At 36.8% G+C, this 17169-nt stretch overlaps 1 protein-coding gene across 4 annotated transcripts in view; it reads left to right on the plus strand.

Moving 5' to 3' along the window:
* NCBP1 (nuclear cap binding protein subunit 1) overlaps positions 1–17169 on the plus strand; it is a 37339-nt gene that overhangs the window by 10479 nt on the left and 9691 nt on the right. Inside the window, exons 4-15 of one of the 4 annotated variants that reach the window (XM_003586402.5) lie at positions 1033–1189; positions 3233–3340; positions 3687–3808; positions 4740–4809; positions 5279–5494; positions 8248–8345; positions 9086–9149; positions 10745–10855; positions 11574–11638; positions 13174–13236; positions 13460–13534; positions 15405–15508. In XM_003586402.5, coding sequence (XP_003586450.1) covers positions 1033–1189; positions 3233–3340; positions 3687–3808; positions 4740–4809; positions 5279–5494; positions 8248–8345; positions 9086–9149; positions 10745–10855; positions 11574–11638; positions 13174–13236; positions 13460–13534; positions 15405–15508 — 1253 coding nt within the window. Of the gene's footprint in view, positions 1–1032; positions 1190–3232; positions 3341–3686; positions 3809–4739; positions 4810–5278; positions 5495–8247; positions 8346–9085; positions 9150–10744; positions 10856–11573; positions 11639–13173; positions 13237–13459; positions 13535–15404; positions 15509–17169 lie in introns of those variants that run through there. The other 3 variants (XM_024996221.2, XM_059889481.1, XM_059889482.1) reach the window with 3 other exon arrangements.

Below are 17169 nucleotides of genomic sequence, written 5' to 3' on the forward strand. Positions count from 1 at the left end.
AGTATAAATAAATTCAGATACAGTTTTTTGAAGGAATCCAATTAATATTCAGGAAGACATGTCCTCACACTAGGAAACTACTAAGAAAACTAACTTGGCTATAGTTATCCATAGATTCTTTCAGTTCTGAAAGCATTTATTGGAATGGAGTAGATTCATGTTTAAACTCTGGAAGCCATGACTTTGAGGTGAGGATGGGTTGAGGAGAATGGTTACTATCAGTGCAAGTATTTTTTTAAGACTGAATTGTCCCTAACACTGCTAGGAACCTTGGGAAAATGCAAAAAATGTTAAGAGAATCTGAATGATCATGAGTTCCCATTTGCTTTTCTTTTTTAGCTAATTGTTAAAGGCTGCCTAAATTAGGGATCAACATTTGCTTTTTTTCAAAATTTATTACTGTGATCCTCTACTTTTCAAATAATTTTAATGAAAACTAACACACTTGAGTAAGCAAATTGAGATGTAAAGAAATTTTACTATATTAGAGTACTGTGTTAAAAATTCAGCAGTTTAATAGGACCTGGCATTAGTTCTGAACTTTTTATAAGAAACTAGAATAGTGTTTCTCAAAGTGGAATTCTGATCCCATGACATTTGGTCAGCTGAGTTTAGAAATGTTGATTGCTCTGTCTCCCCTTTAATGATTCTGTATTAAAAAAACTTGTTTCATTCAACAATTCTCAGGTATTTTACCACAGAAACCATTTTCTGTAAATCTGCCATTTGATTCTACTAAGCATATTGGAAGAAAAGCTAGTCTAGAGTTTTGTCTATTTTAGTTTGATGACTTCACAGTTAGAGTGTTTTATTTTGTTAACTCTAGGATTAACTGATAGAATCAAAGTGAAAAAATTGAGGTAGCTCTGTCTACAACTCTTTTCAATATTTATGCCTTTTTCGAAGTAGTTTTAAAATAATAGTTAAATGTATTGCTTTTCTAAAGTTAATAAAATGATTAAAAAATTGTATAAAATTCAGCAACTTAATGTTGTGTTTGGATCTTATTGTCGTACTGGCTTCTGAAATCAGTGCACGTCTGTTACCTGAGAAGTTGACCATTTATACAACATTAGTTGGACTACTGAATGCCAGGAATTACAACTTTGGTGGAGAATTTGTAGAAGCCATGATTCGCCAACTGAAAGAATCATTGAAATCAAACAATTATAATGAAGCTGTATATTTGGTAAGTTTTTGGCTTTTTGACTTTTGAGAAGTTTTTGGTATGTTATGAACTTAGTGTCGGAATGGAGTAGAGAGGTAAGCTACAACCAAATAATTTATCTTTTCTCTTGAAATACAGTTCTCCACTCACCCATAACAGCTGCCCTTTTGAAACCAGTCTTCTTAAAGATACAGAGCTCATTACCAATCCAGTGATACAGCTTCTTTTAACTCTAAATCCAGGTTGACCTCCTTATAATAAACGATGCTTTACACTTCTTAGCTCTTGGTTGCTGCTGCACCACTTTTTTCAGGACCTCCTGCTGCCACCTGTGTTTTATTTCTCAGGCTCCTTTTTCTGGGTCAGCTTCCTCTGCCCCTTTTAAATTTCTGTGTTTCTCAGAATTCTGTCCTCACTTCACTTTTTTTCAAATATTCTCTTTTAAAGCATTCCCATTCTCTCTCATAGGTTTGTAAACTATTTATTTTGATGACCGCCCCCTCCCCACTATAGTTTTAACTCCTGCTTCAACATTTCCCCTGAGCTCCAGACCTATGTTCCAGATACTTCCTAGATAGCCCTAAGGTATCTTGCCTGAAAGTTAATCCCTAAATTAATACATTATTCATACCTCCTTTTCTCAGTCCTCACCCCAACCCACACAAGTGGCTGGTATTTACTGGATAGCTGCCCAAAAACCTGAGCATTGATTTTTGTCTTCCCTTTGCCCTGTCATACTCTAAGCAGTCCCCAAGCCCTGTCGGTTCTACCTCATAAATTTCTCTCCAGTCTGTCCCTTCTCCTCTGTCTCCAGGGCCTCTAGTGTAGTTCATGCCTTCCTAAATGGATATGGAATTAAGCTTTATTAATATGTAACATATAGACTGACAGCCTTATTAATATGTATAGACAGTGGGCCTCAGTATATTAGTAATAAATATATGTGCATGTTGAAGGTACGTGATCAAATTCTTTTCTACTGAATATACAATCAAAAGAGTTGGACACTGATTAGACTATAAGATTAAGTTCAAACTTCATTAAGCTTGACCTGTCATGGTTGCCCCTGTCTGTTTCTCTCTGCCTTCCATATATTCCCAGCTCTATCAGAATTGCTTGTGGGTCCCTGAACACACCTTGTGTTTGAACCTCTCTGTTTAGAAGCCTCTCCAGTTGAGGATACTTTACTGATTTTTCATGACCTAGTTTGATTGTTACTTGCTTTATGATGTTTTCCCCTACTCCCTTTATCCCTGTTTCTAGAGCACTCTTTATCTTCTAGTATACGAGTCATCCTTTTGGGTCAAGATTTGCACGTCCCACTAGTCTGTGAGCTCCCATTTGACAGAGACTTTAATAGTACTTAGCAGTGGCACACAGAGTACACCCAATAAATTTTTGTTCGTTTCCATTTCTGTGGTCCAGTGAAGAATTTTCACAACCAAACAAAAAAAATTATTGGTTGTAGTAGCTAGAATATTACAGTTTAGGTTCCTAGTCTAGTGGACTTCCCTTGTAGCTCAGCTGGTAAAGACTCTGCCTGCGATGCGGGAGACCTGAGTTCAATCCCTGGGTTGGGAAGATCCCCTGGAGAAGGGAAAGGCTACCCACTCCAGTATTCTGGCCTAAAGAATTCCACGGACTGTGTATAGTCCATGGGGTTGCAAAGAGTCAGACACAACTGAGCGACTTTCACTTTGACTTCCTAGGCTAGTATAAATGTAAAGCTGTACATGTGGATTCCTGTCCTTCATATAGTCTCTTTTAACAACTTCTCAGCTCTGCTGTTAGAGCACAAAAGCAGCCGAAGACTACATGTAAACAAATGAGTGTGGCTCTGTAACAATTGATTTGTGGACACTGAAATTTAATTTCATATAATTTGTAGGAATCAAAATATTACTTTGGTTTATTCCAAGCCTTTAAATATCTAAAACACCATTCTTAATTTACAGGTTCCTTAAAAAACAGGTAGTGGTCTAGATTTGGTCCTTGGGCAAAATGCTTGTGTTATAAATATTATAAAGGACATTTAGATTTAATAGAAATTGCTTTCCCCAATAGGTCCGTTTTCTATCTGATCTTGTGAATTGTCATGTCATTGCTGCCCCATCAATGGTTGCTATGTTTGAAAATTTTGTAAGTGTAACTCAGGAAGAAGATGTGCCTCAGGTAAGAAAACCCCTTGTGCTGAATTTCATTCATATGCTATGAGGGATTTTTCACTAATAGCCCTTTAGCAAAAAACAAAAACAGATTAATAGATATTACATTATGAATTTTTAATACCTGAAAGTTAAGCCAACTGGCATAATGGTCGATCCTCATGACATATGTATATTAGTTAAATGATTCTGCCTAATAAGATTAAAACTAATATATCTGAAAATGCTCTGAATGAGCCGTCTTCATTAGCCCTATTAAATAGTGTCCATAGGATTTCATTCAGGAATAAATATGACGTGAATGAAACTTCACTAGCACCTATCTTAAAGGCACCTTTTAAAAACTTCCTCAGGTGCGGCGGGATTGGTACGTGTACGCGTTTCTGTCGTCCTTGCCCTGGGTTGGAAAGGAATTGTATGAAAAGAAAGATGCAGAGATGGACCGAATCTTTGCCAGCACTGAAAACTATCTTAAGTAAGGGCACAGCAGCATGGTAATGGTTTTGTGTCCCCTTAAGGTTTTGCCCAGGGAATTCTGTTTTAAGTTTGGTTTTCTATTAGTAGGTACCTCTTTGGATATTGTTAATATCTACATAGTTACAAATAAAGCTGAAGAAGTCTAAAGATAAAAATTTGCTTTCTCATTATACTAAGCTACCTTCAATATTTTTTAAATGTTTTATATTTTTCAAAAGTTGTAGTTTTATATTTAATAATATATACATGTTTGCAAAAGAAGAATGAAAATAAGAGTGTGAATGTTCTAACATTTGAATATATCCTTCTCTCCTTTATACAAGTGATGGTCCAGTATACGGATTGTTCTTCTATACACACTTCTTTTCCCCCCTTAATACAGTTTGGATTTGTTGTGTAAAATATTTAGCTCTACGTCATTCTTTTAACAGCTGTATGGTATTCAACTCTTTGAATGTACCATAATTTCTTTAATTCGTTTCCTGTTGGTAGACATTGAGCCTATTGCAAGTCTTTGGCTATTTTAAATTGCGTTTCAGTGAATATCTTTGTACGTATGTCTTTGTGTACATGTGCAAATGTGTTTGTGGGTTATGTGAATTTTTAGAAATGGCATTACTAGGTTGAAGTGTCTTTTAACAGTTTTAATTTTGATAGATTGTTTAGTCAGATTGCCTTTGAAAGAGATTTTACTCTTGCACATCTCTTCTAAAGTGATTATTTATCAGTTAGCCTTCTGCCAGCAGTGTTTTCAAAACTGTGTATTTGCCTACATTTTGGCAATACATTATCAACAATTCTGATATCTGATAATTTGACAGGTTAAAATGTTTTACTCCCATAATTTGCATTTTCTTAATTATGAAAGCAACTGAACATCTTTTCATGTTTTTAAAAACCTAAATGTAGATTTTCATTCTAACTTCTAGAAGACGCCAAAAGACTCATGTGCCCATGTTACAAGTATGGACTGCAGAGAAACCACATCCGCAAGAAGAGGTAAATTGACTTCAGTCTCTTGTGATAGATACAAGCACAGTCAGAGTAGGTTCTTAATCTCTGACATACTCAGTCATCACATTTGTATACTATAGCTGTGTTTTCACACTTCATATCAGGGGTTCAGCTCCTTATAGCCCTAGGCATATAGTGTATTTTTAATAAATATTAGAATGTCCTTAGAACGTTACCTATTCTGTGGGATTCCAGATATCATAGAATTGATGTATTTTTTACTTAAATGCCCAACTTGAAAAAATAAGATAGAACAGCCCCAGACAGACTCTGTAAAGTAATTAAAACGTGTGCAGAAACATAGCACTATTCTTTTGTATTGTGTTTAATAAGTTAGCTTACTTTTGTATCCTGTATTTTAGAAGGTAGTAGATTTTTGGTTTTGTCTGGTCAAAATGTTATTTCACCTAGCCTCCAAATATCTATTAATTGTTAAACATTAATCTGTCTTTAGTATTTAGATTGCCTCTGGGCCCAGATTCAGAAATTGAAAAAGGATCGCTGGCAGGAGCGGCACATCCTAAGACCTTATCTTGCCTTTGACAGCATCCTGTGTGAAGCCCTGCAGCACAACCTGCCTCCATTCACACCGCCGCCTCACACTGAAGACTCGGTGTACCCGATGCCGAGGGTCATCTTCAGAATGTTTGATTACACAGATGATCCTGAGGTACGTGCATGGTCAGCAAAGGTTTCTTTCAAAGGGCCTGGGTTATGTTGTACTTACGGTTTCATCTTGTTGGAATTATGCCTGCAGGACATTTCAATTTTGAGTCGTTCATTGTCTCAGAGGGTCAGTGGCAGTGAGGTTAACGTCTAATTCAGTGAATGGAATCACCTCATTATGTGAGAAATCGTATTTAGCTTGTATAAATGAAGAGACAGCATGGTGTACAATTGAAAAGTATAGGTTCAAGAGCCAGGTTGGTTTGGGTTTTAATCCCGATTTAGGCATATCCCAGCTGTGCGTTCTTGAGTGAGTTATTTACCTTAGTTTCCTAAATAGAATAATAATTAGTATATAGCTCACAAAGTTGTAATGAGGATTAAATTATTAATGTACACACATAAGGTATACAGAATGATATATGACACATGGTAAGTGCTCAGTAGTGTTTAAAAATCCCAAAGATGTGTATAAGCTGACTTTATAGTTCTTAAATATATATATTTTTTATTATGAGATCAAGTTGTTGATAGCCTTTATATTTTGCTATGCTAGGCTATGCTAAGTCACTTCAGTTGTGTCCGACTCTGTGTGACCCCATAGACGGCAGCCCACCAGGCTCCCCCATCCCTGGGATTCTCCAGGCAAGAACACCGGAGTGAGCTGCCATTTCCTTCTCCAATGCATTAAAGTGAAAAGTAAAAGTGAAGTCGCTCAGTCGTGTCTGACTCTTAGCGATCCCATTTATGCAAATAATTGTATTAACTTTAATACCCAAGCAGCAAGCATAGTGGTCACTGGATTGGTGCTGAATAGAAACTCGCCTAACTAAAGTGCCATGTGGTAGTGGTGGTGTAGTCGTGCCTGACTCTTCATAACCTCGTGGACTGTAGCCCACAAGGCTCTCTGTCACACCTGTTGCTTGTACGTTCCAGTCAGCATGGAGCAGAGTTCCTCAACCTCAGCACAATTGATGTTTTGGGCTGGGGAATCCTTAGTTATGAGGCTGTCTTATGAATTGTAGGATGCCTAAAATTCTCCCTGGCCTCTACCTTCTAGGTGCCAGTAGCATGTCAGTTGTGACAACCAAAAATGTCTCCCGAGGTTGCCAGATGTTCCCTTAGGGGCAAAATTGCCCCTGGTTGAGAACCACTGGCATAAGAACCCGTATTACCACCTAAGGTCAAGTTTGAGTTTTCTTCCCCCGCCTTCTCTCTTCTATTCTATGGAAAGTTGCTTTTGATCAGTGAAATTTTAGTATATGTGTACCCTATCTTAGATTAAATAGTTGTTGGGTAATGGGTTAGTTAGTGTTAGTTGCTCAAGTCATGTCTGACTCATGGACTGTAGCCCTGCCAGGCTCACCTGTCCATGGAATTCTTCAGGCAAGAATACTGGAGTGGGTTGCCATTTCCAGGGGATCTTCCCGACCCAGGGTAATTGGTTATAAATACAGAATTATCAACTTGCTACCCACTTGCAGTATTCCATATATAATAAAATGCTTTTAGTCAACTTTATGTAATGGTCTAATTAGGTATATGTAATTGGAAGTCTACTTTACAATAAGACTATTAGAATCTTTGTGATTAGGCATTTATTTGTGCAAAGGGAACATTAGAATAGGACCTCAAAATCTGCCTCTCCTGTACTGTTTGGAATTGGTATTGCCTCTGTGATGTGCCCATCATGCTTTGCCAGAAGAGCATAAATATACAAGATATCTTAAGAGGATTTGGTTGTTTAGTTCTGGTCTTTCAAAAAAAGTTTGTTTTTCTTTTTTAATTAGAAATTATAAAGTAAAAGTCACCATTAAGAGTCTACAGTGGTGACTAAAAAAGTAAATAAAAATAAATGCATTGAACCTGTTTGCTATGCATATTTTTAAAAATTAAACAATACATAGATAATGTTCTTTAACCTTTTCAAAAACAACACAGTGTGGATATCTTTCAACATATATGTGATTTTTTATGTCTACACAGTGTTTTAAATAAAATCTCCCCCTCTCCATGTGTTTGGTTTTTTTTTCCAGTTTTATTTTTTAATTTATTTTATTTTGGCTGTGCTTGATCTTGTTGCTGTGCAAGCTTTTCTCTAGTTGCTGTAAGTGGGGGCTCCTCTGTGTTGCAGTGCTCGGGCTTCTCATTGCAGTGGCTTCTCTGGTTGCGGAACACAGATTCTAGGGCATGCAGGGTTCAGGAGTCAGCACATAGACTCAGTAGTTGCCGCTCCTGGGCTCTAGAGCTTGGGCTCAGTAGTGGTGGTGCACAACAGTAGTTGCGGTCGTAGTTGCTCTGCAGCACGTGGGATCTTCCCGAATCAGGGCTCAAATGCATGTCCCATGCGTTAGCAGGTGGATTCTTTACCACCAAGCCACCATGGAAGCACCCTCTCCATGTTTTTTATGGAAGTAATCCAGTCACATTGTGTAAAAAAATAAATCAATGGCCAATAATATACAAAAAATTATTTAGTTTGCATTTAAGTTAATGATTTAGTTAATCATTTAAGACTTGAGGTGGGCAGAGATAGTAGTGTCAGGTAGAAGAAAAACTATAACTGATATTCTAGTTCTCTTGTAGGTAGGTGAACACAAATAAAATTTGTTGAAATACAGAGCTTTCATGTTTGTGAACTTTTATCCTCAGCATCCAATATAAAAAGTATCTGGAACATAATAAGCTCTTATATATTTTGTTAAATGAAAAATATTTGTCTGGGTCTGTAGTATATAGCTGTTGTTTTGGTTCCAGGGTCCTGTAATGCCAGGGAGTCATTCAGTGGAAAGATTTGTAATAGAAGAGAATCTTCACTGCATCATTAAGTCCCATTGGAAGGAAAGGAAGACTTGGTAAGATGCTTTTCGTGGTACTTTTACTAGTGTGGCGAAAAAGTAGCAATCTTGATGATTTTCAAGGAGCAAAATGTATGTTAAGAGTAAGAAAGTCTTCCTCTTCTTGGTTTCCGTCTCACTAAGACCAATTTCGAAAACACTTGACTTGCTTTCTGGCGGCACTTCACCTTCAAATAGTACTTTGTGGATGCTGAGTAGTACTGTAGTGCTTTACAGTGTTATGCATATGATGCCTGCTCTTTTATGTGGATATTTGCCATATGTTCTGGATAAATTAATTTGAGTGACAAGCTATTTTGGGGATGAATGTTGCAGGAATAAATGAATACTAATGGTTTTGCTCTGTTTCATAGCAGTTAGACATCAAGCTTTGGAAAAGTTTATTTTTAATGTTTTCTAAAACCTTGGAAAGTTTCAGTTTGGATTTTAAGACGGAAAGGAATATAGCATTTTGGGGATAGTCTACCATATAAAACTTTTTAAGTTCGTAGACCTGAATGTACTTCCTTACTATTATTTACATTCTTTCTGATCTTTCAAGGAGTTTTGGATATACATTAAAGAGTTTCCCTTAGGGTAGAAAAAATAATTTGTGCTGTAGTTAGGTGAAGTAACTGAAATCTAGAACATTTCAGAAAATATTTCCTTTATATCTACACACTCTGTTTTTGAAACTGCTTATTTAGTTTTTCATATATCTGTGTATACTCACTAAACTTAAATTACACTTTTTACAGTGCTGCACAGCTAGTGAGTTATCCTGGGAAGAACAAGATCCCCTTGAATTACCACATAGTTGAGGTATGCATTCCAAGATGGAGCTTGTTTCAAAGTCTCAGAATCTTTCTGTTGACTGTAAAGTGTAATCTACTTTTAGCCTTTTGTTATTGTTCTTGCTGCTTGTCAGACAATGAAAATTAACAGAGAAAAGAGGAAATTGCTTTCAGTTTTGGAGCTCTGTTAACCATGTTAGTCAAGAGAAAAGAGGAGGTTAAGCCCAGTAACCAAACAAAATTTTGAGTTGCATATAATTTATTTATATAGTATGTCTTCATTCAAGGATAGTTATCATGGATAATGTAAGTTACCTGTAACTCTAGCAGTACATTGTCCACTTAACAGATGTGTGTGTGTGTGCGCACATGTCTGTTCTCAGCTTTGTCCAACTCTTAGTGACCCCATGGACTGTAGCCTTCCAGGCCGCCTCTGTGCGTGAAATTTTCCAAGCAAGAATACTAGAGTGGGTTACTATTTCCTTTTCCAGGGAACATATGTATAAGCGGCTTAAATACTTTATAATATTCTTTAGGCAGATAACCCATTTTTTAACTGTATTTACCTGGTTTCTTACTACTATCGTAGTCTGGACTAGTATATTATTTCCTGTATCACAAGGGTAGGGAAATACGAATCCTTATTTATTCTTAGAAATCAAAAGAGCCAATTGTTTTGGAAGTGAAAAGAATAGATAATGCTTTTGATTTCATATTAACTCATATAGAGGAGGATATTAGTACAGTTGAACACCTTATAGAAATTTATTTCCCAAAAAACAGTATTTTCACTTGATACATGAGTCAAACTGTCAATTATATTATTCCTTTATGTTAAAATGCTCAGCGTGAACATAATTACAGTGTATTCTTTACTTCACTTTTTATTCATACTCCACCCATGTGAACAGTGGTGTAGTGCATCTGGGCACTGTAGACAGACAGTGCATCTGCTCTGTCTTTACAAAACTTGAGAGCATGCTTAGGCTAATGGGTTTCACTCACTGACATGTCAATTGAAGTGCAAAACGTAAGTCACATTTTAAAATCTGCAAAATGTATAGAAATTCATACAAAAGTGTGGGAGATGGGAGTGAGGAGGAGGAATGCGAACTAGGCTTTAGAAGTCTAGGTATGTGGCCCACAAATTATATATGGAGGATGAAAACAAGTTTCTGAACAAGAGCATGGCCAAAATGTCTGGGACTACCAAAAAGGTACTAACTGTGCAGAATGACTTAACTATCTCCTGATCCCATCCTCAGAGTCTACAGAAGGCTTTTATTTCTTATAGAGCTGAAATTCTGATGGTTCTATGAGTCCTTAGTAAACTACCTCCCTGAACTAACTCTGATACTTTCACAGTTGAAATTTAATTCTCTGGAAATATCAGCTAAGCATTAATTTTTGCATATTCTTATTGATTGAGTTACAGAGATAAGGAATCTTCATTATGGTATTCAATCATAGGTCTTTGTGTTTTAGAGAGCATAGTTTTTAAGGTTAGAAAGTTACTTTTTAAAATTATGAATATCACAAAATTTAGAACACTGAGGTCTTTCTAAATAGTAGAAATGCATGGATAGCTGTCGAATTGAGTGCTGACTTGTGATTCCCTTTTAGGTGATCTTTGCAGAGCTGTTTCAACTTCCGGCACCGCCTCATATCGATGTGATGTACACGACACTTCTCATTGAACTGTGCAAACTTCAGCCTGGCTCTCTACCCCAAGTTGTATCCTTTCCTTTGTTTTTAAACATACTCTATTTGGCCTGGCTTTACAAGATTATTAAATATTTCTGCTGGTAGGTTTAAATCACTTCATGAAAACAGTTTGGCATTTCTTTAAAAGTTAAAGATCACATATACCATATAGTCAGCCACTCTACTCTTTGACTGTTGGCCTAAGAATATTAATGTTTATAACTTTATGTGTAACAACCCCAAACTGGAAACCGTCCAAATATCCATCAATACATGAATGGATAAGCAAATTTTGTTACAATTATACAATGGAATACTACTCAGGTTAAAAAAAAACAAACAGATTTTCAATGCAGGCATCAACATGAGTGAATTGCAAAATATATGTTGAATAAAAGATGCTAAACAAATATGAATTTATAGTATATGATACCATTTACACAGAATCCTAGAAAATGCAAATAATGTAATGACAACAGACCAATATTTGCTTGGGGGCATAAATGGGAAGAAGGGAGGATGGATTATAAGAAGAATGTGGCAATTTTGGAGGTGATGTAAATGTTTATTATCTTGATTTCGTAGGTGTATAAGGTCAGGTGTTACTGTATATCATTGATACCTCAAAGATCAGTTACTTGAAAAGAATTACTAGTCATTTCATAGACTTCTAGGAAATGTTACTCGTTTTTTCTATCACAGATTTATTTTCAAAGAGGGTATGGTTTCCTTATCCTGAAATTCACAGCTTGCACAGGCAACTGAAATGTTATATATGCGTTTGGACACAATGAATACTACATGTGTAGACAGGTATAGTATTGCCCCCCCCCCCCCCCCCCCGCCTTTTTTTTTTAGTATTTGGCTGCGGAGGGTTTTAGCTGCTGCATGTGAGATCCAGTTCCCTGACCAAGAATCGAACCCGCGTCCCCTAAATTGGGAGCGTGGAGTCTCAGCCACTGTATTACCAGGGAAGTCCCTGCCTTATTTCTATAGAGTGTTAGCAGCTTCTACTCCCTATACTTTATAAAAGTATTTGATCAGAAAAATATTTGCCCTTTTAAGAATTTCCAAGTTGGTTTTTCTTTCTTGCCTCCTCCAAATAATCCTATATATAATAAAGCTCATACTTGTTGTAATATAGCATTTCACTTTCTAGTCTTAATTTTCAATATGAAATGATACCCTTGCTGAAGTTTTCTTTAATTTCATTGCTTATTTGTTTGGTGCTTTGGTATGGTTACACTTTCCCTTTGTATTAGGTAGGTAAGCTTTTAAAATAGACTTTATGCTAATTCATATGTAGAAGCAGAGTCTAATCCTGTATATTTATTATGTTTATATATTATGTATTTGTTTATAGATAGTGTCTGTTTCTAAAATAATTAACTTCTCTATGACTACAACTTCAAGACTTGGTTTATACAAAAGACCATATTGGATTTTTACAGCCGTGTTAATTGGCATGCCCACTGTTGTCTTTTGGGTGAGATCTTACTGCCTCTGTTAGCTAATATGCTCTCTTACTCTGTCACTTTCCCAAATTAGCTCAGAACAGATAGTGCATATTTTCCATAATCTGTCATGTCCATTGTTCAAATGCAGTATTTGAAAACTATCAGAAAAGGCTACCCTGAGTGTTGACCTATTATCTTGAGTAGTTTTAATGATTGAAATTATAGGGACATAGGGATATGCTTTAAGGTGTCTGCTGAGGTTTTATCCAGTCTAATTAATAAACTACCAGTTGCTCTGGGCATTCCAACTATGCCATTCATTCAGCAAGTATTTACTGGGCTCTTACAAATTTCCCAGCATTATATAGTATACTAAAGTGATCCTTATCTAGTTAGATCAGGGGTGTCTTTAAGAGAAAAAGGGCCTTTGATGGTATGTTTTGTTGTTTGTGGTAAAAAGGGCATGGTATGATAATGAAAGACTGTGCTTTGGCTCTTGCATTTATAAAATGTTTTTAATCTTTTTTTGCACCTCACAGCTCGGTTTCATTGTCAATTAAATGGAATAATATATCCCTCAGCAGTTACTGTGAGAATTAAATTATATAATATAAACATATATAAGGTTCTTGATATAAAACAGGCACTTGAGTCGTATCTGTTATTCTCTTGAAAAGGATAGCACTGTTAGGAGGAGTGAGATGGGGACTGTTACTTTTTTGAAGTAGATGATGAGTTGCAGGATTTGCACAGAGAAGGGTAGGTGGCAGGAGAAAGTAACAGCTATAGGTAGGGTGAAAATAGGGTCTTATTTGTCTGAAGAATTATGTGAATTCCTATTATAAACTGCAACCATTCATCCTTTTCCACCTCCCCCCCTTCTTTGTGTAGGTTTATTAATTGGTTTTCCCATCATCTAAGTAACTTCCAATTCCGTTGGAGCTGGGAAGATTGGTAAGTAGTGTTATATCTGTCTTTTCTCTACAGTTTACCATTTTAAAAAGTAATATTTAAAACTATAATATAAAAGCAATCTTTTTTGTGATCTGAAAGATTTAGTTTTATATATATATAAATGAAATAATCTAGGTAGAAGGGAACTATTTGCAGCTAAATACAAGGTAGATATAGATGCGGATTATTTGTAAGAACTTGTAAAACTGTATTTTGTCATTAGGTCAGATTGTCTTACTCAAGATCCAGAAAGTCCCAAACCAAAGTTTGTAAGAGAAGTTCTAGAAAAATGTATGAGGTAAGTTCTTTGTGTTTTCTCCTTAGCTTAGGTTGTCTCATTTCTGTGGGGGAGGTTTCCCTTATCTGAATGTATGTCCAGATTAAAATCCAAGTACCTGTCTTTCTTCCCTTTCAGATTTAGGCTGAAAAATTAGGGCAGCCGTGCCATCTGGATTCTATGTGAATTAAGTCAAAAAGTTTATTTTTGTCAAATATACTTTGAAATAATTTAAAATTTTAGGAAAGTTGCCAAAATAGAACTCTGTATCATTTTCGTCTAGATCCCCTAGTTAACATTTTACTACATTTGTTCTAATGCCTAGTCCTTTTTCCCTCTGTATAATATCTACCGTTTATATTGGTCTTTTTCTGAACTTCTTGAAAACAAGTTGTAGATATGATGTCTGATCACCCTTTAATAGTTGGTTGTATATTTCCCCCAAACAAAAAAACACCTCTCCATGACCAGCACACAGCTCTCCAGATGAGGATGTGAGCTGACACAGTCACACCAGTGTGCAGTCCACAGATGCTGCTGAAATGTTGCCAACCACCCCAACAATATTTTTTTCCTTTCTGGTCCAGAATTCTATCCAGGAGCATGTATAGCATTTAATTGTCATTTTCTTCTGATTCCTTCACCTTGAACTGCTATTATTCTTTCTCGTTCACGTCATTGTCAGTTTTAAAGAATGCAGCCCTTACTTCGTTGTGTTGCCTTGGTGCATCCTCAGGACTCAAGTCTCGCATTGTCCAGCACTAAAGATGTTAATCTTGATTATATGGCCATGTCAGGCTTCTCAACCTCAAGCTCCCCATTTTTCCCTTTGTAGTTGATTAATATTTTTGGGAAATATCCTGAGGTAACACTCCCGTCTTACATCAGATCTCCACTGCAACTCGTACTTTTATTTGCCACCACTATGATGATCCTCAGATGATTCCCTTTTTCCACTATTCTTTCTACATTCATTAGTTTGCTTTCTACTGTAAGAGCGAGCTTTCCTTTTTCACCTGTTTATTAATTCCTGTGTTTATGTCAGTAGAGACTATTTCATTCAGTGGATTATAGTTCATTGCTGTCATTACTAATTTGATGCTCAGATTGCCCCTGATCTGTCCACTGGGAGTCCTTTGTGCCTTCTGTGTCTTTTTTTCCTTTCTTTAATGTTCCCCCTCCATTCATTGAGCATTTCCTTATTTCTGGCACAGACGTTCCAGGCTCTTCTTACGTTTCCTTGCCCCTTTCCTGGAATCATCTACTCATTCAAAGAGGCGGAGTTTCTTTTAGTGGAGCGTGGTATTTAAGTAGCAAGGTCTGGACACTTGATGTGTTTATTGCTATTGGGTGTTACTGGGTTTCTGCCCTCTAGATGGACAAGCATAGTGAATATATTTATGCACACATATACTCATACATACATAAATCTGTTTTTATATCCACCTAGATGTGTGTATCTTTCCAGTTCCAACCCACCATATCATTTTTCTTCCTTGCCTTCCCCTTTGCCATGATTTCTAAATACCTTGGCAGACATTAAGAAACTTGTCTCCCACAGTCTTGGTAAGTATTTATCTATTACAATATAACCAATCTCCCAACCATACAAAACTGTTTCCTTCACCTCATCCCACCCTACCATTACCACCTCACATCCTTGGCCACCCGGCTTGTGGACCCACTGGCCCACATCTCGGTACAAACCAGAAAGTTCTGAAGAAGACGTGAGTTCTGGTGTGCTGGCCAGACAGGAGTTAAAACGACTTGTTGCCCCTTTACTTCTTGGTTGTCAACTGAGTGCAGGGTGTTATCTTCTGAGTAAAGTTGGATATTACCAAAGAATGAAACTGGTGAATGGTATTTTCTGAGGCTTTTATTTGTGTTGTAGGTTGTCTTACCATCAGCGTATATTAGATTTTGTCCCTCCTACCTTCTCAGCTCTATGTCCTGCAAACCCAACCTGCATTTACAAATATGGAGATGAAAGTAGCAGTAAGTAATGAATCCTGTTTTTCAAAGGTACTAATGCAAGTATTAAGTCAGTTATCTAAGGTGGAGAAAGTGAATTATTTCTCTTCTTGGGTTTATATTTTCTCTGTTTGCAAGGTGATTTCTCACCAGCCTCTTGTTTTATTTGCCCTGTCATAATGTTAAACATTTACTGTGATTTACTTAGTTATTACTGTCTTGTAACTGTTTTTAATATTGTTCATAATGTTTTATTCATGACATTTTAAGTGTTTTTAAGTATAGCAAGATGAATTTATAGCCAGAACTTACTAAAATGAACGTATGTGTTTGTCATGGCAATTTTGATTACATGCATTGATTTATCGTCTGCTAACAGTACAGGTGTGGAACATAGGAGCACATAGAGACTGTGTTTTACCTGCAGTGTGCCCCTAGTCTAGAAGTAAATTCTTAAACATACTTTTCTTTTTGGTCACGTCACTTCTGAGATTTGGACTGTAAATCAAAGGGACTGTTTAATTTGATACGCCATATTGTGCTTTACACTTCCTGGAGGGAAGGTTGTGTGCCGGTGAGCAGTGGTAGAGAGGTAGGTGTGGAGTTACCAAGTTAGTCTTTTTACATGGCACTGAACTCAGCTCCTCTGTGAGCCTTCCACTTCATGTTGTGTAGCAGTTCTTTGTATCTTAAAACTCACTCCTCTCCCTTGCTTTGTCATGTTGCATCCCTGCTTCTCCACCTGCACTTCAGACTACACCTGTTTTCCTTGAAACAAAACTCGGTTCCAGTGCTGAGTATTCCATTTCCTGTGTTACTGTGTCACTTATTCCTTAAAACAAGTCTTGAGAAATAGGTATGTTTTTAACACCAGTTTACAATGAGGGAATGGCTTCAAAGAGGTAAAGCCCAGACTTAAATACTGAGCAGCCTTGTTCTTGATCACTGTGTTTTCTGCAAAGAGCAAAGCTTGATGTAGTTACAAGTGCCACGTTTTGATTTCTGCTTTGTGCTGGCTCAGAGAACCATAAGATACATCTTTGATATCAAAGAGTTCAGACTTCTGTTGAACACTGAGCTTTCTTTTTTCCCCACAGAAATAACTCAGCCTTCAGCCTAGCATTTAAGGCCCACCTAACTGTTGTTTCTACTTTATGATTTGTCACTTCTTCTCAAATGAATCTCCACTCCAGCCAAGCCCACTTCCTTTGTTTTTTCCATGCTTCTCATTCTTGGTTTTACCTTTGTTTGTACCATTATCCCTTTCTGTTCTCAGATTCCTGTTCTCTCTCCAGGATCTAGCCCAAGCTCCACTCTTGTAAATATTTTCTTAACCTTTAGCAAGCCAGTTTCATGTTACTCTCTGGCTACTTTTTATGTGAGTATCTTGGTTCCTTACCTAGAATGTAGACTTGTCGATGGTGGAGGAATTTTCTTCCCTTTCTCTCCCACTTTCAAGAAAAGTAGAGTACATATGAATTGTTGGAACTGACTTTATTCATTCCAAGTGCTTAGTAACTCATATTCTGTGTCAGAACTGCCTTTTTTGCTATCTCTTTGTCTATCTTACATTAAAAGTAGATTTCCAGTTGCTCTGGTGATGCCATACAATATGTATTAGCACAGATAGTATACAGTAAGGACCTGACAGATACTAACCAACAGTAAACATGGAGTCACAGCAC

The sequence above is a fragment of the Bos taurus genome, chromosome 8, assembly GCF_002263795.3.
Source record: "Bos taurus isolate L1 Dominette 01449 registration number 42190680 breed Hereford chromosome 8, ARS-UCD2.0, whole genome shotgun sequence".
In the NCBI taxonomy this organism is placed as follows: domain Eukaryota; kingdom Metazoa; phylum Chordata; class Mammalia; order Artiodactyla; family Bovidae; genus Bos; species Bos taurus.